Source organism: Zootoca vivipara, chromosome 4 (assembly GCF_965207765.1).
Source record: "Zootoca vivipara chromosome 4, rZooViv2.hap1.1, whole genome shotgun sequence".
Taxonomy (NCBI): Eukaryota; Metazoa; Chordata; class Lepidosauria; order Squamata; family Lacertidae; genus Zootoca; species Zootoca vivipara.
The window spans coordinates 62,112,964-62,138,301 of NC_142587.1; the positions used below are offsets into that span (position 1 = coordinate 62,112,964).

General features: G+C 38.5%; 1 protein-coding gene across 4 annotated transcripts in view; it reads left to right on the forward strand.

The window, feature by feature from the left end:
- Nucleotides 1-25,338, forward strand: part of CADM2 (cell adhesion molecule 2) — a 370,367-nt gene that overhangs the window by 293,273 nt on the left and 51,756 nt on the right. For all 4 annotated transcript variants that reach the window (XM_088667995.1, XM_088667996.1, XM_035116024.3 and 1 more), the window contains one exon: nt 12,937-13,115. In XM_088667995.1, the coding sequence (XP_088524121.1) occupies nt 12,937-13,115 (179 nt within the window). The remainder of the gene's footprint in view (nt 1-12,936; nt 13,116-25,338) is intronic.

A 25,338-nucleotide genomic window follows, 5' to 3' on the forward strand; every position in this document is an offset into this window, starting at 1 on the left:
CAAAAATATGATTCTAAAAGTCTGTATCTTAGAACTAACAATGACTGTACGGCAATGGCATCTGTGCACCACTTAACCCTAGAACTCAGGAACCATGAAAATATAATCAAAGATATTTTAAGCATTCAACCTTTCAGAAGAGGGAAACAAAATGAGCAAATTTGTAATATTCTCTTCCCATGTCTTGAATTTGATATTATCATATCCTCTCTTCAAAATGCTATCATTGGCATCAAACAAGCAACACCTATTCGTGTAGTAAAGAGGTGTTACTCAGCTGATTGTTAGAGATTGTGCCACTTTTATGTATCTTTTGTTTCTATGTCATGCCCTTTCTCCAAGGAGCTCAGGGTGGTGTACATGAAGTTACAATACTTTTGATTGACAGCAGTTGGCCCAAGGTAACAGTCATAGGCATAGCTGTCAAGTTCTCCCTTTTTTTAAAGGAAAATTCCCTTATGCTGAATAGGCTTCCTCGTGAGAAAAGGGAAAGCTTGACAGCTATGGTCATAGGTGTTCATAGGGGAGAAGTAAGAGGAACAGTTTCTCTCCCCCCCCCCCGATGAGTCATAATCCCCAGATTTCATTTAAAAAAAAAATCCTAGCAGTTGTAGACAATGATGTGCGCCCAAAAAAATTCAGCGTTTTATTTTTCTGTTGAAAAGTTTATGATTCAGAAGTTTGTTAGTTACAATGAATTGATTACTGTATGTCAATTCTAAATACAATATCAGGCAATATTTAGCTTTTCAGCTTTGTTTACTAATTGCAAATACAATAAACATGCTAAATTAGATCATTTTCTAGCCAAATTAGCAACAGTAAAAAGAAAGCCAAAAGTTATGCCAGACAGTCTGAGCCAAGGACCTATCAAAATACTGTCCAGACACATGGCAGTTCCATGGGTCAAGGCAGCTATACTCAGAAGCTGAAGATTCAGAGCCGGAGTCTTTATACTCCAATAACTGGAAGTGATTGTGGCTGGGTAAAAAACACAGGAGAAGAGAGTAGGGATCCATATGACACTTTTGCTGTTAAATCTGGTCCCCTCCAAATACTTCTTTCTACATTACTGATGAGGTTCAATTCTCAAGGCTACAATCATATACACCCTTATTTAGCAGCAAGCCCTACTGAATTTAGTGGGGCTTGTGTAGAATGCACAAGTGAAATTTGTCTGCAATAACAGATGGGTTTCAGAAATTATTTTTGGTTTTTTATTTGAATGAATGTATTATTACTTTTTAAAAAATATTGTGTGTTTAGTAATTTGAGTGACAGTAAAAACTCCTGCCAACCTAGCAGTTCGAAAGCACATAAAAATGCAAGTAGATAAATAGGAACCGCTACAGCGGGAAGGTAAACGGCGTTTCCATGTGCTGCTCTGGTTTGCCAGAAGCGGCGTTGTCATGCTGGCCACATGACCTGGAAGCTATACGCCGGCTCCCTTGGCCAATAATGCGAGATGAGCGCGCAACCCCAGAGTCGGTCACGACTGGACCTAATGGTCAGGGGTCCCTTTACCTTTACCTTTAATACTTAATAACAACAATAAAGCAATTGAATGAGGCCCTCCATTTTCTATATTGTATTTTCCTAGGAGAAGATAATATTTTGCCCTTTTAAAATCAGGCCTTCAAATAAAAATTGTATCCTCAAAAACTATGCATAACACAGTTCTCACATTCAAGTTTGATCTTTAGCATGTAAGAGTATTGGGATAAGGAACAATTAGTGATTGTAGTCTAAAGTTGCAAACTTTAAACACAAATTTTTTATAAACAATTAAACTTAACTGCAGTTCTTTATAAAACCAATTCCATTCTGAGGAGCAGAACACAACTATTCAGTTTCTGTTTAAAGCGTTGTAGTCTCATCGAGTTCCATGGAATGACAGAGTGAGACTTCAGTCCCAACTCACTCACTGAATTCATTAGAACTGACTTCTGAATAGATATAGTTAGGATTGCATTGTTAAAATGTTAATTGGTCCCCCCCCCTTCTCAAGTGGAATTTAATTCTTTTTCTGTTGCCTCTTTACATGGCTTGGGATCTGTTGTGTCTAGTGGCTTTACATTGTGGAAATTTTTTTTGTTAAACAGAGCAAAATAAAATCCTGAAATTATACATGAGTTGAGATGCCTGTTAATTTTCATTTACTAGCAGCCCTGCTTATTGAAATACCTCCTGTTTCTGTTAGTAATGCCAGATACTACGCTTGGCAGCTACTCGGTTCTCAGCAAAGCTTTCTTTGGGAATGGGCAAAGAAGAAGAAAAAGTCTCATGACATGAGTAGGCAAGAAAAATCATGACAACACATAGGAAACAGCTGTGGTAACTGAACAGCAACTATTAGCATGAAAATTTGTTAGATGTAACAAGCTTATTAAGAGCTAAAAGCCATTAAACCAATTGCTTTTAGCTCCTAATAACTTTATCATTATTCTTTGTTTCTGAAATCTCCCACAATTTAATTCCAATGATGAAAAATAATTACAGCCTTTTAGTTCTGGAAAGGGTGCAACACTCTTAAAGAAATATGTACATGTATACATCGGAGTAGAAGTAGCTGCAAAAAGAAGAAGAAAAAGTAAGAAAGAAGCAAAGTGGAAGGTTTTGGAACAAAGACCTACAAAAATAAAGTTGTGGCTGAAGGGTTCTGAGCTGTTTTTATTGCACTTCTAGTTCTAGGTCTACAGCATCACATAATTTATTGGAGGTACATACAGAATATTTGTTTTTTTTTTTGCAGAGGCTTCATGACTCTGATAGCTGTTTAACAGGTAACAACATATAGTGATTGTATTGCAACATACCGTAATATATATATGTGAGAGGGTAGGAATATCAAAGTTTTCTGTTTTTTAAAAAAAGGTGAAATGGGGGGAGGCAGAATAATTCAGATTTGTATCTTCTATTAGCAGTCAAGATCAGCTTAGTGAGGGTGATTCAAACAGTTATTTGACTAGGCATTTTTGGCGTTCTCTTGATAGCTAAAGTCTCTGTCTCTCCCTGCCCTGCGGAAAAAGAAACTTCCTGTGAGCTCATCTGTTCCCTTTATGATTTGTATGAGGTAGACAATCCTCTTTAGGCAATGCATAGCAAAACCTCTTAGAAGTACTGCAGATTATAGATTGCTGGTTATTTCTTGACCGTCGCATCCGGGTCCCACAAGAAGGTTGAGCCCACATGCCTTTCCCCCATGTGTTGGCTTTTCTGCCCCTCCCCCCCTTTAGCTAGTGTGTTTTTGCATTCACAGAAAAGGGCAGCACCACTCCATAAGTTGGCTAAGAGTCCTCTTTTGTCCCAGATGGTCCATCATTTTAAGGTTCTGTCCAGATTCTATTCCGGATGCTAGAGTGTTTTCTTCCTCTATCTTACCTTTTCCTTTCTAAACTACAAATGTAACAAGCACTGCATGGAACTTCCAACAGTTTCCAGATCATCAAGGAAAGGAAGAAAATAATTTGAAGTCAGGAAAATGGTTAATATTTCTTGCAGGAGCAAGTCCTCCCTCTTCCATCTTTCAACATCTTGTCAACCATTCAGGCAGCAAGAACGTGAGCCTGGGGGAGGGGGAAGGAAGAGACAGACAGACAGACAGACAGACAGACAGACAGACAGACAGAAGGGATGGGTGGATATTGTGTATGTGTTTGTATGGTAGGTAGGGAGAAAGAAATGAACTCAAGTGAACAAACACTAGTGGCTAGGGGAGGGGAAGTATTGTAAACCCAGTCTGTGGCAATTGTTTATGTGCGGGCGCGGGCCTACCTCAATTATTTGGTTATGAGAGCCTTTGCCTTTAGCTCTGTAGTCCTATTTAAATTATCCTTATTTAAATGTGCATCTGTGCATATAAAGAATGCAAATCAGTGTATTCTTTCCTCTTTTGGAGGATGCAAATCTGCCTTGAGTAAGCAGACACCTAGTAATCAACAACAGAGATGCAAAGTAGCAAAGTATCTTCCTTGACTGTTGCTGCCCCAGACTTCACAAGCTTCTGGCTGCTTGTTTTTCTCTCATCTTGCTCTGTTCTGGCTTTCATTTTGCTTTTTAAACTGTTCCTGGCTGTACTGCTCCTCTGGTTCCTTGACTGCTGGCTAATTTCCAGATCTCCTAGCAGTTGACCACCTTGCCTGAACTCAGCATGTTACTGATTTATCCTTTTGATCTGACACTCAGCCCAGCTTGATCTCATTCCTGACTCAACTGGTGTGCTGTTTTTATGCTATTCTTAGGTTTTTAGCATTTATCTTTGAGGATTAGTGAAGCTTTTTGCTAATGAATATTGATAAATGAATCATTCCTATGTAAGGAAAATACAGGCTTTAAAAATATGGGCTTTAAACATGAAGAAGTAAGAGTGAGGAAATAATTGAATTTAAAGCATGTAGAGTGTTTTGGGGTGCAGCTGATGATAAGAGGTTGTTTGCCACCGTGCCATGGCTTGTTGCCTTTTCTGAACTGTAGCCACCCCTCATTCAAAATAGCACAGGAGTATCCTTTAATTATTCTCACATTTCAAAAGTCATTTGCAATGTAGTCAAGAAAAGTAGGGGGTAGGCATAGGTCAGATGGAAGACAGCAGTCCTGTTGTGAACACAGAAGCTCCTAAGCCCCTTTTCTGGATCAAGGCCTTTGTTTCCTTTTTTATTCATAAACAGCTGTAGTAAGAAAACTGTGAGAAATTGTTTCTTCTTAAAAGAGGGGAAACAAAGAATGGGAAAGGCTCAGCATATTTGAAGGACAATAAATATCTCTCCCTCCCCACCCCCAAGACATGCAAATGTCAGCAGTATCAAGATAATACAGTACTCAAGTGGGTGCATCAGAATAGCTGTTACAAATTACTGAGATTAATTGAGAGCCATGTTAATGCTAATGAAATGCAGTTGGGGATGTAAGAGAGGAGTTGTACAGTTTGCACACTTTTGTTCTAAATACATTCTTTCATTAAATCCTTGGATTCTCGCTTCACCACCAATTAGATGATTCTGCCACTTTCAGCTGCTCCTGCAGTCCCCCCCCCCGCTTCCTGAGTTGTGCAGGTATAACAGTTGAGCAAATATGGTAGGGGATCAGAAATAAGCAAACAGCACACTACCAGATTCACAGGAACATTCGTCCCATGAGTATATACCGTGTTTCCCATAAAATAAGACGTACCTATAAAATAAGCTATGGCAGAATTTTCATCCGTTGACAAAATTTAAGACATACCCCAAAAATAAGCTGTAGTGCTAGGCGCAGTTCTGGAGGGCGCCAAGGAAGAGGAAGAGGCCTGTCGGGTTGGGGCCCGGAACCGGATGCTGTTAAAATTGCCATTGTAATTTCCCCTCCCTGCTCCATTGCCTCGCTTGCTTTCTCACCTCCGCGAACCTCCCCCACCCGGTCCTTCTTTCTTCCTCCCCCTCCCCTTTTCAGTGGTCCTCTTTTCCTCTCTGCCCCCCCCCACCCGCACTCCGGTGTCTGATTAAACGAGAAGGAAGTTTGGGAGTGGAGGCTGCGAAGCTCTCCCTTTAAGAGAAAGCCACAGTGTCCCCTGGTAAAAGGCTGAGATTTCTTCACCAGCCCTGTTTACTTACTACAGCCTTTCACTTTCTTCCCCCAGTGTCCTGCCAGGTTGGCCCCTTATCCTGTTATGGCACTTAGGTCTTTATTGGGTGGGTGATGAGACAACTTTATAGGGACAGGAAAAGGCTGGATCTTCCTGAAACTTTTTCTTTCTTCTGCCGCCGTCTGTGCAGCAGGAGGAGGCAGGCGCACGGAACCATATGGTACTTAAGGTAATTAAAAAATAAGGCACACCCTGAAAATAAGCCATATGCTTATTTTCTTGAGTAAAATAAAAATAAGACGGTGTCTTATTTTGGGAGAAACATTGTAGGAAGCTACCTTATTCAAGGTCAGATGAATGCCCACCTTGTTGAGTATTGTCTGCTCTCCAAGGTCTCAAGCAGATGTATTTGCCTTCACCCCTTATTTAACTCTCTTAACAGGAGATATCAGGAATTGAACTAAAGCACTGAGCTTTGGCCCCTGCCCTCTGAAAGCAGCAGCACATACTGAATATATATTAGACATCTAAAGGTGTCTTATGCTGAGTCAATCAGTCCTGCTTAGAACACTACTACCCACTTTACAATCCTGAGCAGAGATCTGCCCCAGTCTTCTTATCAGACACCATTTTAATGGGAAATGCTAGGGATTGTACTTGGAATTGTATTTTGCTTTTGTATTTTGGGGAGGGCTATTGCATTTGAGCTCTGCTTATGAACTTTACAAGTCATCTGGTTGGCCACTGTGGGAATGAGAGGCTGGGCTAAATGAACCATGGTCTGATCCATTCAGTCTTTTTAAATGAAATTGCCTTTCCCCCCTCTCCTGGCCAAACTGCAGACTGCTTCTTATGAGCCAGTGGGCCCACAGCCCACCCTTGGAATAGTCAATAGGAAAACCAGTCTCATAGCCACCACATCCTTTGGAGCAGGCTGTGAGATGGCCATCCAAATGGCTAAAGCAATCTGCTCCCTTAATAGGCACTTACTGGTAATTAGCATTTATGGTTAGTAGCAAAGCCATGTGAAAGAGAATCCTTAAACAATAGGAAAGAATATCCTGGCCTATAGCAATCTTATCCACCTTTCCTCAGCTTTTGCGCTTGGATAAAATTGTCCCCTATACTGTATATTTAGTGCTTTTTCCTTGAGCTAATTTATAATGGCAACCCTACTTAACCCATTCTTGCATGTGAAATAGGATTTAAACTTTTATAGGGGATTTAAAACTTAGTTTAAAGGATTTATAACTACGTCATTTCTCAAATAGAAAATGTGTGTGTGTGTGTGTGTGATTTACAATGTCATGCTATTGCAATGACATTTATATTGCTGGATGTTCTTCCATTTTTTGCCTCAAGGGTCTCTTGAATTTTTTCACCTTTATAGTTTCCTTTTTATGTACCCCAATTCTGGATACATTATTTATAAGCTATCAGCAACATTTAAATTTTGCAACCACATATACTGTAGCAACAAAGGTATGCACAGTTTAGTTTTTAAAGTATTGTTTTGTTCCTGGTGCCATGTTCCAATCCATTTGACCTTAGCATGCAAATTTAACAAAGCATCTATTTTTAAAGTACTGACATAAAGTTTATATTATATTATATTCAGCAACTTATGGCAGTTTAGAACAGCAGCTGCATTGTTATTGTATGCATGCAGAAGTAAGTCTAGCTATGTTCAACAGGGGTTACTTCCATTTAAGAGTGGATAGGTCTGCAGCCTTACCCATCTGTTCTAGAAGCAGCAACACAAGAGCAAACGTAAGACGATCCTGATTAGTTGACATCAGTTTGTCTCGAGAGACAATGAAAAAGTGCAGCATCTGGGGTAAAGTGAAACCTCTGGAGAGTTACAGTGCCTGCTGTGGCTGTAAAAAACAATATGGGAGTGACACGTTTTATTGCAGCTGGGGCAGATAAAGGTGTCTGGTTTTGTTGTTACAGATGCACTATGAAGTTTTAGGGAATGTGCATTTCTCTGAGGCCTGTATATATATATATATATATATATATATATATATATATATATATATATATATATGGAAATGTGCACAATTTCCTCTTCCTGGAAGTTACAGGTAGGTAGCCGTGTTGGTCTGAGTCGAAGCAAAATAAAAAAATTCCTTCAGTAGCACCTTAAAGACCAACTAAGTTTATATTTTGGTATGAGCTTTCGTGTGCATATCTGAAGAAGTGTGCATGCACACGAAAGCTCATACCAAAATATATACTTAGTTGGTCTTTAAGGTGCTACTGAAGGAATTTCTTCCTGGAAGGATTGTGTGCAATGTGCACAATGGCTGCTTGTTAAGCACATTAACTTCTCAACTTACATTCTCCTTATTATATACACACCATTCTAAAATAGTAATAATAATGCAACCCAGATTGTTACTGCAAATCAGAATAGTTCTACATACAGTGGAACCTCGGTTTACAAATGCAATCTGTTCCACAGAGGCATTTGTAAACAGAGGCATTCACTACCCGAAGGCACACTTTTACGCATGCGCGAAGCGCCGATAGAGCACTTCTGCGCATGCGCGCACGGTGCAAATTGTTTCTGCACATGCACAAGCTGCACAGAAGCGATCTGCGCATCCAACGCCATGGAACCCGGATGTAAACACTTCTGGGTCCGTGGCATTCGTAAACGGAGGCGTTCATAAACAGAGGTAGTTGTAAACCGAGGTTCCACTGTATTCCTATATTTGTGCAGTTGATGTTCCGCTTATGCTTGACAACATAGTGTGCAGCATCTATAACTACATTTACTCTGTGAGTCACAGAAGAGAAATCCGCTTGTCTTTCTTTCGAAGATAGTAAGTGGAGATAGGAGAGGAAACAGAAAGCTTTCTGCTTCTCTTTTCCTTCTATTCTCCCAAAGGCAGACAATAAAATCTCTTGGAAGGTTTTATAATGATGGTTTTATAATGATATCTTGCCTTCCCTTTTAAACTGCAGTGGTAAAATACAGCTTTAGATCTTTTTCTCTCTTTTTTAATTTCATGTTCTTTCCTCCGGGAATCCTGAAGGCATGGTCTTATTTTATTTAAGCATGTATTTAATTGTGTGTGTTTTTCATGCTGACTCATTCTATTATCACTATTATTACCGTTATCCAACAAGCTGTTCTTTCAACAAAAGACCCCTCAATACCATGAAACAATTGGCTGTTGAGATCAACATTAGTTTCAAAAGGGTTTGCCATTCAACTCGTTGAAGAAGGGGGAGAGCTACTATTCAGAGAATGTATTGAAAGCACAGTGAGCACACAGAACTAGCTGCATGATTCGTTGGATTCTGACCATTATTAGTATGTTCAATTCCATTCTGTCTGACATCGGTGGTTTGGGGAGAAGAGGTACCGGTATTTGCAGTGCTTACAACCAATTTATGCCTTGATCTTCTCCCACTCCATTCTTTTTGTTGTTTTGTTGTTTAGTCATTTAGTCATGTCCGACTCTTTGTGACCCCATGGACCAGAGCACGCCAGGCACTCCTGTCTTCCACTGCCTCCTGCAGTTTGGTCAGATTCATGTTGGAAGCTTCCAGAACACTGTCCAGCCATCTCATCCTCTGTCCTCCCCTTCTCCTTGTCCCCTCAGTCTTTCCGAGCATCAGGGTCTTTTCCAGGGAGTCTTCTCTTCTCATGAGGTAGCCAAAGTATTGGAGCCTCATCTTCAGGCTCTGTCCTTCCAGTGAGCACTCAGGGCTGATTTCCTTTAGAATGGATAGGTTTGATCTTCTTGCAGTCCATGGGACTCTCAAGAGTCTCCTCCAGCACCATAATTCAAAAGCATCAAATCTTCAGTGATCAGCCTTCTTTACTTCATATCTTCCATTTCATTTTCTTCCATTCTTTACTTCATCCCAAATTCTGTCCTAACACCACCCACTCATTCTCTGCTGCTCACACCCCTGCCTCCCGAACAAAGAGGGATCATGTTTACAGGTCACTAGGTATATGTCCTGTCTTCTCAGCATTTCCTTTCCACCCTTATTTGCCTTGTACATGGCTTGCCTGCGGGAGATGCTCTGGTGTAGCTGCGCTATCCTGAATTGCCACAATCTGTTTTATTGCACTGGTGCCAAGCTCCCTGCACCTTTGCAGGTATAAAAACAGAGAGATAAAATATTGCAAGAAATTACTTAGCAATACTTTAAGATAATCTGATTTTCCGATATCCATCATTGCTTACAACACACATAATATAATACATACAATATTCAATAACTTAGCCTATTTTTTTCCAGAAGTATTTGAGTCTTCAAAGCTTGTGAGAAACATGAGTAGATCAACTGAGGGATGAATGCCTTATGCATTTGTGAGGTACAAGAAGGAGAGAAATTATAAATCTAAGAATCCCTTCGTTTTAAGGAACACCTCTTTTCAGCAACTGCCTCATTCTACCCCTTAAAGAGAAATTAGTTCTGTCAGCATTTTAACATAAACAACATGGACTGTTTGAACACAAATGTTTTCTGCTAGATTACATGTGCAAAACTGGATTCCAAGATCATCTGTTTGCTGCATAAGAGATTTTCTTTAGCTTCTAGCTTTGGTTTCAGATATAAGTCAGAAGACTTAATAGTCGGACTCAGCATATAGTTGATAAAGTTAAATAAACATTTATTTTTACTAAGGAAATAGTGTTTCTAGTTGCAAAAACCGTATGTTGTATTTGGAATGCATTTATTACTATGTCTATGTTTATTTTTCAACAAATATTTCATCTTCTGTCTTTGTTGTTAAGAGTATAATCCAAGTGAAAGTAATTGCAAAATATTTTTTAAATCAAAACTATATTATTTAAGCACAGATTATCTCAGTCAGGTGATATTAAATATACCTTTCCCACATTGCTTCTATTTTTAGGAACAGTCACCAGGGTCAGTATTTGGATATATTATCAATAAACTAAAGATGCTGACGTAAATTGCAACTTTTAAGCATGCTACATTATTGCATAATATCATATGATATGGAAGTACTGCTCAGTGTGAGAGATTATTTATTTACGAATTCTGGTCTATTTCTCAACCCAAAACAGCCGACAAAGCTTACAATGGACACAAAAATATCCTAAACACCCTTATGTATGAATAAGTATTGCCGAAACAAACAGTGATCAGTTTTTGATAGGCATGTTAGGTTTGTGCTATAAATACCTATAAGAAATGCCAGAAGGGAATTCCTATGTCAAAGTGCCAAACTTTGGAGAGTGCTGGCATGTGAAGGCAGTTAGAGACTTGTGTGGTCAGAGGCTAGAAGATTGTACACCTTGAAGACACTTCATTAACACACAAAAGCAGGTGGTAGTAAGTGGCTGGCTTTCCCTTGGGATTTTACAATGTGTTTAGTACTATGTATCCAGTTCTTCCTTCCTCAGGGATCTACCATATTTACTCGAATCTAATGCTCACCTTTTTGGCCAAATTACATTGTGAAAATTAAGGTGCACATTAGATTTGATGGCACACTTGCACTTGCTAGCAAATCCTCTTTTTTGTGTGTTTTTGTTTCAAGGTTCTGGAAACTGAGGTGTGCATTAGATTCAATGGCGCATTAAACTTGAATAAATATGGTAATAAGCCAATCCATAGATTTACAGTGAGAACTGGTTAGACTAAAACCAGGTGGTGGGGTCAGGTGTATGGAGGTCCCATGCTAATGTATAGCTGGAGGTGCCACTGTTTTTCCTTGCTAAAATTTAAGCTTTCTTTTTTTTTGTATTGTAACCTGTCCCACCAAAACATATGCACTATTGCTAGAGTTTCATACATAGGAAAACCAGAATCAGAATGTATGTATACAGATTTGTGGGTTAACATTTGGGTTTCTGCTTGCTGCGTTAAATTTAATGGTAGCATTACAATATTGTATATTATTGCTAGACTTTCTGTTAAGTTATTTATTAGGAAATATGTATATTATATTTATATTTTCTTTTACCCTGAGGCTTTAGGACAGAGTGGCATAAAATAGAAACACTATAATTTTTCATAATATATAGGCTGCCACATAATTTATAACTGTATCTGTGAAAAATATTTTCTCGTAGTCATCTCAGATTCCTCTTTACAAACTTTTTGCTTCTCCATAGTTCCTATTAGATAATACATTTATCGTTACCAAGCCTTTATAGATTAATTCTCTTCCACAATTCTACCTGTCTGTCCCAGTTACTCTGATTTTATTGCACATCCATTGCTATACCCATGTATTTTTTCTTCTTTAATTGCTAGTATAAGAACCTGGTACTAACCTTTCTGTAGTTTTGCTTTCTCTGTGCCTTTTAGCAGCCTGTGATGATCTTCCTACACATTTCACTAATGTTACAGCCTTGAAGTGTTGCCTTGTAAAGGCTTATTATTTTAAGCTTATTGTCTTAAGTAGTGCAAGGGTTATGTGCGCCTATGTAACTTTGTTCCCATCATGCTGGCATAACGGGTTTAGGTACTGTTCCATACTGGTGCAATACCACATTCTATGCATTATAGTGTGGCTGTGTATGCATGCTTAATATGAGACTAGTTGCTATTAAGATTTCAATTACCGATAGTCCCAAAGTTGGTAGATATGATCATTGTTATTATTTCTTCCTTATTCATCACCCTACACCAAAACCTTAAGGTGGCAATAAAAGCAACCATTACACTTCTATGACAATCAGTTAAATATAAAAAGCAAAAAAGACCATAACACAAACAGCTGAATCAATTAAAAACAATAACCATAGTGCCATAAACACAATCACCATTAAAATTAATCCAATAAGATATCAAGAGCAATAGCAATAAAAATGGAAAAGAACATTCAAAAGCCTGGTACTGAAAAGGAAGTAATGGGGGTGGCATTGCTGAGTCTGAGTGGTCCGTAAGCAGGGAGCCCCCACTAGAAAAGCTTTTGCCAGTGGAGGCACTTGGGTGTGGGTTTCTGAATATGTACTGTAAGCTTAATTCTGAATTCTGAAAGAATAGCCTGTAACTCATATAACGGACAGGAACAAATCAAGTAAATGTCACTAGGCAGAATTTATCAATAGGAAAGTATCCAGAGATATAGTATAAAGAGACAATTAACATTTTGTAGGAAAATTTAATCATGAATATTTCTACAGTTCTAAGGCATTTGCAAAGCCAATTTAAAATAATTGACATTACCACCATCCAAATTTTATATAATATAAAGATATTTAATTGTGAATGGTGTTGTTCAGCTCTATCTGTATTAAGTACTTAATTATTTTTATGGTGCTTAATGTTTGCTGTATGAGAAACCCATGTTGGGTTGATTTGATATGATGCACATTTATTTTTAAATGAATTTGAAAATAATGGTTTCATCTATTTGTTTTTAATAGGCCAGATCCAGTATTATGGACGAAGGATGGTGGAGATTTACCAGATCCAGAAAGGATGGTTGTCAATGGTAGGGAGCTAAACATTAATTCCCTAAATAGAACGGACAATGGTACATATCGATGTGAAGCAGCAAACTCTATTGGCCTAAACAGCGCAGAGTATGTTCTGATTATACATGGTGAGTACTTCCTTCTCTTTCATTTAAATGATGGCGTGCATTGACATGTGCTTTGATTAATTTGTTTGTTTTTATTTAGCATTAATTTTACCCTGCCTTTCTCTCCCAAAACAAAGTTGGCTGGCTAATAGTGGCTTACCTTGATGAACGGCAGCTCAGGTTGCTTCTGCTTTGCTTCTTCCCTGGAGTAAGTGGGAGAAACAAATCATGAAGCTGCAATTAAGCATGGCTTGCTTTAATATCTAACCCCCTAGAAGCCTGGTTTGTTTCCCCCTAAGCAAGCACTAAACTTTGAGTTTTTGTGGTTTACAAATCCTGACATTTTGGAGCTGCAAATTAGGACCCTGGTTTCAGAAGTCATACGTTGTGGTTTCCTGATATGTTTCTCCTGTCCATGTGAAGGGAAGAACAAAGCAGAAGACATCAGGATGCATGTGTAAACATGTTGCTTGTTCATGGTAAACCACAATATACCAGCAACCGACTCCCATCACAAAAATATTAACTCAGCCAGTATTTCATTAAGTGTCAGGCAGCTGGCAGAGGCCAAATATCCAGAAATATGTGCTTGATGGAAGTTACTTTCTAGTGAACGAGTGACAGGGAATATTTCTAATTGTACATTCTGAAAATGTAGTAGTTGTTTTCTAACAATAGGTTGTAGGTATTTTCCATGTTATTGCACTCCTACCATGAAAGAAATTGAAAGGAACATTTCAGACGGGAAATGCCAAATACGACAAAAATGTATTTTATAGATTGGTCAATGCTGGCTGCAAATTGTCCTTTACACTTCCTCTAATCGAAGGGATCACTGTGACTATACTTGCTAAGGCAGGCGGGTGAGCTTTACCAAGACAGCAGCCCTCTTAAAATTATTGTGGTGACTCAGAGCTGAAAATCTATAATTCTCATTAGTTAGGGGCTTTACCCTAAATCTCATGAACTTTTCAGGTATGAGGTGGAATCCAGAAACACGTACCCCCCCCTCCATTTAGAAAGCATCAGTGTGGGAGATAAGAGGCAATGCTTTAACACAACTGGGAATCATAAATGCTGAAATGTAAATTCCTGAATTTCAGTTGCCATGCTTCCAGTTAGGAAAGTGTTAGCCATACTGAGAGTAGACCCATTGAATCAATTGCCTAATTTCCTTGATCTGGAATCCTGCAACCCCCCCCCAATAAAAAAAATTGTTGCATTTAAAAAGAAGATGGCTCCAAACAGTTCTGAAATATTAAGTTAATTTAATAATGCATCTATTTTCATATTTGGATATGTTTCTTTTGGCGATTCAAGGTCGCTAGCAGCAGAGTTCACTAGGCATCCAGGTTACTATTATGCAGTTTGCTCACATTTACAATAAGTACTTCTCTAAACAACTTTTTAATTAGCCATTTTTTGCTCTGTTGTTGAACTGTACTTTATCAAAATCACCCCATGGATTAATGCTGCTCATGCTGCTAGATAAGTGCTTTGAAATTTATCATTAGTTTACGTAGGATTAGTGCCATAGGTAATGACAGGCTCATTAAAATTTCAGTAACTTATTACTCAGGTTTAAATTTTAAAAAAACTTAAATAAATAAAACACAAATATCAGTTCACGTCCACCCCACCCCCAACTCTGAATACTTGGGAAGCAGTCTGCAATCATATTTTGGCTTTATATGAGTAAGATATTAATCTGTGTCCTTTAGAGCATTTTTTAATTTAACTGTAAATTTTCTATAATTATTTCCAATTAAAAAGAAAGTTGCACAAAGTGGTGCACAACATTAAGCCCGCACAAATACAAAAACCATAAAACAGCAACAATCAGCAAAGGATATAGAAAAATACAAGATATATTTGCCAGTTCCCTGCATTTCACCACACTCCACTGACCAAAAAATGAAGGCCATGAATGGGTTTTAGAGGTGAATAGATGAGGCAATGCAAACAGGATCAGGCATGATACTCAATCACTGGGGTGACCAGTATCAAGGAGCAAATTAAACCTCCCTTTAACTTTATTCTATGTAAGTTATAGGTGAGCAACCTGCACCCCATGATCTACATGTGGCTCTGATCTAATTTTATGGGTCCTCCAGCTGCTGCTGAACTTCTCTATTATTCCATCCCATTAGAATTTCTTTCTCCCTGTTCATTTCTTCCTTATTTTTCTTACTTTTTCTTTTTAATTAATCCTCTGTATACTTAATTTGAGAGGAAAACGTTCAAATCCTGTAGGGAATTTTACACTGAGATATCAGTAGTGAAAAAACAGAAGAACTGTTTATTCCAGGCTCCATCCGCCCCTGACAGCCCGGAGAGATAGTGACTATATAAAAAAACATATTCAGAAGTAAATTAAGCCATTGCCCTTGGGGATGCCTTTATATTGAGTCCAAGACATGACCTGTACCAGCCACACAGGATGTCCAACACATATTGACCGGGATTCCATGTAATTATGCAACATCCCAATTCATATGACTTGCTAGACCCCACTTCAGTCTGACAAGTTGCAGTAAAGCTTGGAGTTGCATTTTCCTCTCTTATTCCAATGCAGCCACAAGAAGATACTTTTTTTTTTTGCTTGACCACATTTTGTCATGTTGTCGAAACCAACAAACTATGGTTGAATTAAACTGTTTTTTAAAAAAAATAAAAACAAACAAGCCAATTTGAAAATGTAGTGGAAGGGACAGGGATGTGCACAAAGCTGGCATTTTTGGTGGCTTGTTTGCATAAGCTATAGTTTCCTTCAGGGATAGTGAAGTTGGTTCCCTCCAGATGTTGTTGGACTCAACCCACATTAGCCTCAATCAGTATAGCTAATGGTCAAGTATAGATAATGGTCATTTTGCTATCTTAATTATAGTCCAACAACATGTAGAGGACATCAAGTTGGCTACTGCAGGTTTACTATGATGTTTGAATGCAGTCTATGAGCACAGAACATAGATATGTATTTGTTGTTGTTGTTTAGTTGTTTAGTCGTGTCCAACTCTTCGTGACCCCATGGACCAGAGCACGCCAGGCACTCCTGTCTTCCACTGCCTCCTGCAGTTTGGTCAAACTCATGTTCGTAGCTTCGAGAACACTGTCCAACCATCTCATCCTCTGTCCTCCCCTTCTCCTAGTGCCTTCAATATTTCCCAACGTCAGGGTTATTACTTCCAGGGAGTCTTCTCTTCTCATGAGGTGACCAAAGTATTGGAGCCTCAGCTTCACGATCTGTCCTTCCAGTGAGCACTCAGGGCTGATTTCCTTCAGAATGGATAGGTTTGATCTTCTTGAGAGTCCATGAGTCTCCCCCAGCACCATAATTCAAAAGCATCAATTCTTCGGCAATCAGCCTTCTTTATGGTCCAGCTCTCACTTCCATACATCACTACTGGGATATGTATTATGTATGTATTACACCCCATGTTTCTTTGAAGCATACAAGTCTTAACCTGCCAGGCAGTCCCCAACCATTCTTGTTAATTAAAACAATAAAAAGCAATGAGACAACTTGTGAATAAGCTTTTGATGATGAAGCTGTTGGCATTTCAGAAATCACACATTTTGCTAACTGAAAATACTTTTTCATGCAGTAGTTGCTTTAGAAATATAGATGTCTGAATGCACATGAGCTCCCCCATATTTGGTCACTGCTCAGTTGCTTGCACCCTGTTCATCTGATTATCCAGCTCAAAGTGAGTCAGGCATATTAATCGTTATCAGGATTCTGTTGTTAAGTTTGATTACTTAGTAGTCTGTGCCTGCACATCTTTCATATTATCTAGCTGAAAGTTGGCCTTGCTGACATTTTTATTATTATAAAAATGGATACTGGAGTTTCTTCCTAATTAAATTTCTGCAAATATAGATTTGGAACTACAGAGGGTAATTGCAGAAGTATATATTTGAGTTTATTAGCACTGTAAGCCTTCTAAAATAAGATAATGTCAAATGTTCCAAGTTTTAAAAGTTTCGGTGTTTAGTAGTGTTTGATATCAAACTATTCTTCTTTATAGTTTGATTATAATGATAATCTTAGACAAATTCCTGTTCTTATTTTTTCAACATTGAGATTAGATGCATAGCTTTATTGGGTGCACCAAGTGGGACAGAACTCTTCCCCCCTTTTTTCTTACTTTGCAGTTTGAAAATTGAAGAAAGGGTTATGCCATTTAATAGAGGGCATATATTTCCTTATCTTCATTTTGCACAAAAATTGTCTCTAGCATTTAATATATTCTTCCAGTGCAGAGTTAATAACTGCCATGGTTGGGTAAGGGAATTTATGATGGTCTTTTCCCCTTTGTGAGTTCAATTTAAGAGGACCAAGCACAACAGAATGAAACTATTTTGGAAAGAAATTGCCAAGAACCTCTATTGGGGTTAAGCAGAATTGGTGCTATACATCTTATCATTTTCCAGTTGGTCACATGACATTGCATTTGGGAAGCAGAGTTTGCACAGATTATCAGTTGTGCCTGATTAATCTTATAAAGTGTGAATGAGTGGGCGAGAGTTTAACCTAAGTGGTGAAAGTAGTAGGGAAATTGATCAGAGTTTGATAGACACTATTTCCTTGGCTCACAATTTTGCTTGAGAATTGGAAAGTGGAGCTACATAGTTTCTGCTTAATTTCCCTGAGTAAAGATGGTGCCAAGAGTAAAAGGAGGGAATACTGTGGGAGGATTCTCTAAACATGAAAATCGATCGATAAATATGTTTACTGAATTCAGGTCCACTATACAGTCTTCTTCTTACCGACCCTTCTTCACCGAAATTATATAGGGTAGTTTCAGCTGTAGATATTTGGCCCTTTGGCCAAACTGTTTCCTACATTATTTGTTCAACTTCGAGTGCTTCAGTTTGAGTATTCCAGTTAACCCTACTGGCTGTAGGTAATAAAACTGAGAAATACTATGGCATTGTATAGTTTCCTCAACAAAAATAAACTTTAAACAATTTAGAACTTATTTAGAACTAATAATAATTGAGCATTATTAGGACCCAAAATTTAATATCTGAATAGCTTAAAATGTGAACAGTTATATATCCTTTGTCAAAGACAAGCAGCTAGCACATCCAAAGGGAAGCCTATCCCTCTTTGTATTGGCTCTGTTGCTTATCTAAATGTGGTTGTCACGATCAGTTGATTGTCATAAGTTTCATTGGTCTTATGTACTGTTATTGTCTGAGGTAGAGTGGAAGAAGTAAAACCCTTTAGAACTAAAGAGGAAATTGTATTTGTTCATCATACACGTGTGAAATTAATGTAGTTTCTGCAGCTTTCCCCCAGTGTGAATCTCAGAATATGGAACAAGAGCCCTCTGTTGTTGAACAGGATCTGTCCTACATTTTGTTCTTTAATTTGTGCTTTAATGTTTGCACACAATTTCCACAAAATGATCTTACTTATTTTCAATCACAGCAGTTTTTCTTCCTCCCAGCTTTCATTATCAAGTACTTTAGAGTCACCTATCTGCCTTTTATTCCCTTTCCTGTGAACAGTTCTCTCAGTGGGACCCTATCTGCTAATTCCCTCAATTTCCAAAGTTATCTTCAAAACTCAGGAGAGATTTAGACCGCTTTAGTGCAAGCAGAGGCTTGACTTAAATGAAAATGTGTAGTTTATCATAATTAGAGATTAAGAGTAAGCATAGTGTTTGTTCATATTAATTATACAAACAACATGAACACTGTGATGCTTTAATTGGGACAGTCTAAAAATAAAGTTATAGGGAAATCACTTTCTCCCACAGTATCTGACTATGGAATAATTCTGTCTTATATTCTCTTGTAGTAGCTCAAATCAATACATCTTCAGCAGATGAATAGCAAGCTAAATCTTTTAGCATGCAGCCAATACAGCTCTATTCAGCCTAACTGAATTCAATAGTGTTTTCTCCCAGGTACGTAGGTATAGTACTAAAAAAAAACCTCAACAACTTTTGTGTCTAGATTTTCACCTTTTGAAATACGGCAACGCTAGTTCCACCAATTCTTGGCGGATGAAGCAAGGGAGTCCAGTCGTGGAACCTACCCAATGAATGAAGGGACTTTGCATCCCAGACCACCCATATTTCACAGCTGGGGCCTCCCCCCCAATGGAGCCTAATTCTGTCAACAACCAGTGAAACAACCACAGATGTAGCCAGCACCTCTGTAGTAGATGTGTCCCTCCACCAGAGAAGCCCTTCTTTGCCAACATATACTTCACCTCAATCTTAATGCCCCCACCAAGCCAGTGAATTGGGGAGTTAGGGTTCCTTTATTAGTAAATATCTGCTAATATGAAGACAGACTTGGTCTTGTGTGAATTTTAGTTAACAGATGGTTCCCTTTATCCCCCTTTTTAAGTGTATGTAAGACTGAAATCTTACATACACTGGTATGTGGCAGGTCTTGATGGAATGGCACAGTCACTCCACAGCACTCATGCTACTCAGGACAAAAGGGACAGGACAAGAAAAATGCCCATTTACTGCAACCAACTCCCAAGCAGGTGCACCACAGAGGCTTAGAATAAGACCATTGCCATCATTTGATGGCAGTTGGGTTTGCCCAGGCTTCTAAACCATGACTTGCTGAACCAGCATCATTACATATGAACTAAAGCAGTATGTGTGCTAGAGCAATGTCACCAAAAGTGGTGTTTTCATGAGGAGCCATGCATTGCCTGGCCATAACACAAGGAATCATGCATTTCCTATTTGTTCATTCACAGGCATTTACAGCTCACCTTCCACCATGCAGTCCCAAGAGGTTGCATATGGCTCAGTACAATTAAACAATTTCCACCTTTTTTGGTGGAAAATGCACCCCTTTGTGCATCTTGGCCTGATGTTAAACAGAAACCCCTCTCTTACACAGCACTGCCTAACAGATTTCACATGACGGCAGAAATCCCAGCAGAGCCTCCTCTGCAGATCCAACACCTGACCAGTCTATATAGGATGGAAACCCCTGCAAATATATGAGGCTGGAGTTGTTTAGGGTTTTGTATTACAGGGAAACACCTTGAGTTGAGCTTAGAAGCACACTAGTACTCAGTGCAGGCCTACGGTATCCAATTGATTATACTTGTAAACATATTGTCAGTATGTGGAGAAATCAGCTTTTTAGCTCTCCCATTGATTTAATTAGTGTCTGAGTTAAATCTCAAATTAAAAAAGCTAATTTTGCTGGATTAGAATAATTTAATGATAGACAATAAAATGAGGCCTTAATTTCAACATTCCTGCATCCTGTTGAGTAAGCCTCCAATATCTGCTTAACAACTGGCTAAATCACAATGGTGGAATTTTCATTGCATTTCAGACACAGATTCTTTTCAAACATAAATTAATATTGAGATTATTGCATATTTTAGAAGCTCTCTCATTTGGGCCACTTGAGCATTGAATGTGTAATATTTCCATCTTTGACATGCACTGTTGCCTCAGTTTTCTAATATTGATAGATTTCACCTTTCCAGATGTTGAGGTTTACTAGAGATTATCAGTTCTCATCCTATAAGTAATGCCAGAATCCATGTCTTTTTTAGAGTTAGAGAAGGTAGAGGGTGGGGAGATGTCCACTTCATAGCACTGAATAGGAGAGGAGGAACTGTCTTAGCTCATTTGCTTGATAATGGAGAATATACATATTTGAGATAATAGTTTGGGGAAAGGGTAAAACATCTAAGTATTAAGAATCTCATCAGTTTTAGTCATTCACAACCCCTATTTTATTAGTACTGGGTTTATATTTTCACTTATTATATAATTTAGTTCTCTTGCAACAACATGTTCAAAAGTTGTTCAAGTTTATTTTTATACTGCACATGAAAACTGATTCATTGTTGCATTTTACGGCTGACAACTTTGTGAAAAAAAGGTTAAAATGTCACAAAGCGCAATCCATAAAATTCAGATGTTCAGCTCCTTGCTTTAATGGTTCGGGGGGGGGGGTGCCACAAAAATGTGTTTACACTTTAACAGAACTCTGCCAAAACAATTCATAATCTATTTTAAGAATGCACAATCTATTTTGGCTCCATATAAGTGCTAAATCTTAAGTATATCAAGTTATGTATGCTGTGTATATAGAACAGGTTGTAAAGTAGGTCCCACAGAAATCTGTTATGACTAATATGAGATCTGCTTTTTAATATGAATTTGGCATTTGGCATTGGGGTGAGGACTACAATGTTCATTTTAAAAAATTCCATCCTCCTCCTCCTCCTCCTCTTCTTCTTCTTCTTCTTCTTCTTCTTCTTCTTCTTCTTCTTCTTCTTCTTCTTCTTCTTCTTCTTCTTCTTCACCTCCCCTTGTTGAGAAATTCATGTTTAGTAGTCTGAGGTGGTGAGGGGGCTGAAATGAAAGTTCCCCATTGCTGGCACAAGTGGGCTAATAATTTATCATACCAGAATGCACACTCATATAAATGTGCATCCCATTGGAATCAATGTGTTGCAGATGAACAACTTATGCATTGAGTGCTGTTCAGGCACCAGAGAGCACCATGAAGGCATCCTTTCTCAAGTGCCACAAATTGAGGGTATTAAGCACATGTCCTGCTGCTTGCTCTCCATTAGCTTAGTCCAAACTCAAGTCCTTGAGGAAGTTGGAGTTCCTTTTGCTCAATGAGTGAATCTGTTCATCTCCTGAGCCCCACTGAAGGCTTAGTGACTAAAGAAGTGGAGGAGTGAGAGAGAAACACTATATCTATCTATCTATCTATCATCTATCTATCTATCTATCTATCTATCTATCTATCTATCTATCTCTCTATCATCTATCAACACGCACACACAACTTTGTACTTAAATTATTGCTGGTCTGCTAACAAATGCTTGTGCACATGCCCACAATGGGTCTCAGGTTTCAAATCCACATTAAACTCTGGTGTGGAACCCCATTCTTCTGAGCTCTAACAGAAAAGTAATGACAGAGCTGACAGGGTGACGTCCAAGTAGCCTCCTGCAGTCTTTCACTCTTCCTGAAATCTTCCAAGCTTTGTCTAAAGTCAGGTTTACCAACCCAGGAAACTTGTAGGATGGGGGGGGGAGAACAGGAATGCCCCCCCCATCCCATCCTCCTTTTGAAAAATTGATTTTATTTTCAATAACTTCTTTAGCTGATTAGTATTATATTCATTTTAAAATTGGAGCCACAAATTCCTTATTTAGCTGTGTACATTAAATCCAGGGACAAATTAATATGTAATTTGAAACAAAGCTATTACTGTTTTAAGATTACTGATGTTGTTCACATTTTTAGAAAGCATATAGCTACATATTGCCACTGTGCCTCTTTTGCTTTGAATGTTCAGGAATCATTTCCTCACTTGTTCAGTAAAGTTGGGGGAGGGCAACAAATATCCGGGGGGAGGGATAATTCCTCAAGTGTTTTATATGGTGGCCAGGTAGGCTACTGCCCTCTAGATGAACCACTGCCTCCTTTCACCAAAGGATATTTGGGTGTTAGGGGTCAATGAGCTACACAGTATCGAAAATGTGTGGGAAGAGCATCTGGAAATTGATTCATTTCAATTCTGAGTGAGGTCAGGCCCTGCATATTGCTTAGAGTTGCTATTGTCCAACTCATGCACTCCTTTGCTGGTAGATTTTTTTTTAAAAAAAATGCCACAAGTGCAGAATTGCTTTGGCAAGCAGCTACAGCTTCTGTTTACATTTTTATATACAGAGAAATTGAATGAGGGGTGGGTGAGCAAATAGAAGAACAGCCATAAATTTGAATAATTGGATTTTATCTTTTAATAATAAGAACCCTAGTATTGGAAGTCCATCAAGATATATAAAATAGAGTTCTTGGCAGTAATCCTCTAGCTAAAGATGAAGAGACATAAGTTGATGCAAGGGGCACACCCTTGAGTTCTGCCAAATCTCCTTTTCTCCCCTCCACTGTACTGAATGATATTCTGAAGAAGAGGGTCCCCAACCTTCAAGAATAGCTGAAGGCAAGGGGTGGCTGCAGTGGGAAGGAGATGGGTCCACAGCTCTGCTTGCAGTTCTTAGGATCAAGTCTCTTAATGATCAATATCACCTTACATCAATATATTTGTAGCAATATTATACTTCTAAAGAAAATCATGTATCAGACTAAAACAATCATCCTCTCTGTGGTTGATATCTCATAAAGCAACCTATCGACGTAATAGTGATAATCATTTAATGGTCGGGTTGCTTATCCTTTTGGTTTTGTGTATGAGAAGTTAAACATATTTTATGTTGTGAGTTCTGTTTATTATCACTGAGACAATACATGGAAAGTATGAGGTATGTTTCTCGAAAGATTATATGGCACCCACCCATCATATACAAAATGCATACTGGGTGAGCAACACTCTTTCTTACAGGCTATGCCTCTTATTTAACACTCATTCTGATCTTATTGTGGTCAGGTTGCATCAAGCAATTTTTATCCCATGCTTCCTAGTGCATTTTGCCATCACTTTCCTTATACCAAAAAGTCAGTTGTTTTGAGGAAGTGTGTTTGTTGCTCAAGACCTCCCAGTCAACTTTAATTGTGCAACCTGAATTTTCTGAAATATGACTGAAACTCTGAAACTAAGAAAGTGACCTGTATTTGTAGGGAGTTGCTGATGGCTCTGTCTGCAGAAATTCATGGTAACTATTCATGAACTCTTCCCTTTTTCCACATGATTATGCAAAAGCTACATTTTGAATGAGAACCTTTTCAAAATGTCATGCTAATTGTATCATACACTTTGGGACAAAGGCTGAATTACTATGCCTTAGCTATGTATGCACAAGGCTGCAATATTTAGCCTACCTGCCACCAAGCAAGTATTGCTAAACTCGGTGGGATTTGCTTCAAGTAAACATGTTTAGGATCATGCAGTAATCCTACTGATTAAATGCTGTAGGATGTAAATAAGTGTACCAAGGTGAAGGCTTGAAGCAAAGAAGCTTAACAAATGGTGCTCAGGTGCCTAGTTTATAGGTTATATTGCTAACATACTTTACATTTCGAAACAGGCATTAATTTAGAAATCCTGGCTATAGTCATTACTTCTTCTCATAAGAAACCAGTATGTGTCAAAAGACCAGAAATATTCCTGCAACTCTGGGATCTATAAAACAGGAGTAGTTGTTTTTACTTGTAATATCAGTGGACTTCATCAATAAGCATGACATTGTTATGTTCTACATGCCCCAGACAGAAACTGCGACAATACCTTGTTAACACTCTGAGCATATTAAAATTGGGTTGATTTGCTAAGGACCACTAAGGACTACTATATCACCTAGTTCATGCCCAATAAACATTGAAATGGAGGAGAGCACTGGAAATTATCCATCATTCTTTTATAGGCCTATTAAAGTAGTGTAGCTTGGTAATGCTAAGGTCCACTTCAAGGTAACATATGGCCATGACTGAACAACTGCAGGCCAGGAAACCAGACTCAGCATTGCTTCTAGCATGACTGTGGTTGGAGAGAAGTTACACTGGTGTAAAGTTGTCGTAGGGAAGGGGCAGAGCGGCACACGTCCCCTTATGTGGTCATACATGAGGTCCTTAAGATGAAAGTACATGGTCCATTTCTCATTGTAAGATTGGTTGATTGGCAAACTAAAAGGTATACGTAACATCAGGTATTCCCCCCTTGCTCTACTGTTATTTATGGCTGCTTTAAAAAAAATCTTTTCAGCAAGTCTGTCCAGACATGTAATTCTATTATGTATTATGAAATTCTATTACATTAAGGGATGGCAGCTGATTGAACCTGCCCTAAAGATATTTGGTGGCAAAGTGCTTACTCAAGTGCTCTGTGGTGTTGAAATCTGGGACTCTGATTTGAAGTTTTGAAAACTCTGCAGAATATTTTTTTGGGGGAAGCTATACTCCCTACTATCAGGGCTATCAGCTACTCTTCTTTGTACAGAATCCGAGTGGCCAGCAATTAGGGCAAGAGCCTTAACTGCGCCGAGTTAAATAATATTTTGAAACATTGCTACTATGCCTATTGAGTGTTTTCTTGCGCTGTGGTATGTGGAATTGGGTGATAATAACCAACACTGTAAAGCAGCATGTCAATATGTTTTATTTAGACTATTATTATTCTACAGAACTGAGCTCTGTGATGACCTTGAATAAGTTCAACTAAAGGATTGGCTCTTCTGGATAGAATCAGCAACTAACTAGAAACACCCAATTGCCCCCTCCCCCCATGGTATCCACTCTTGAGAACAGAGCATTTTAGAGCTAGT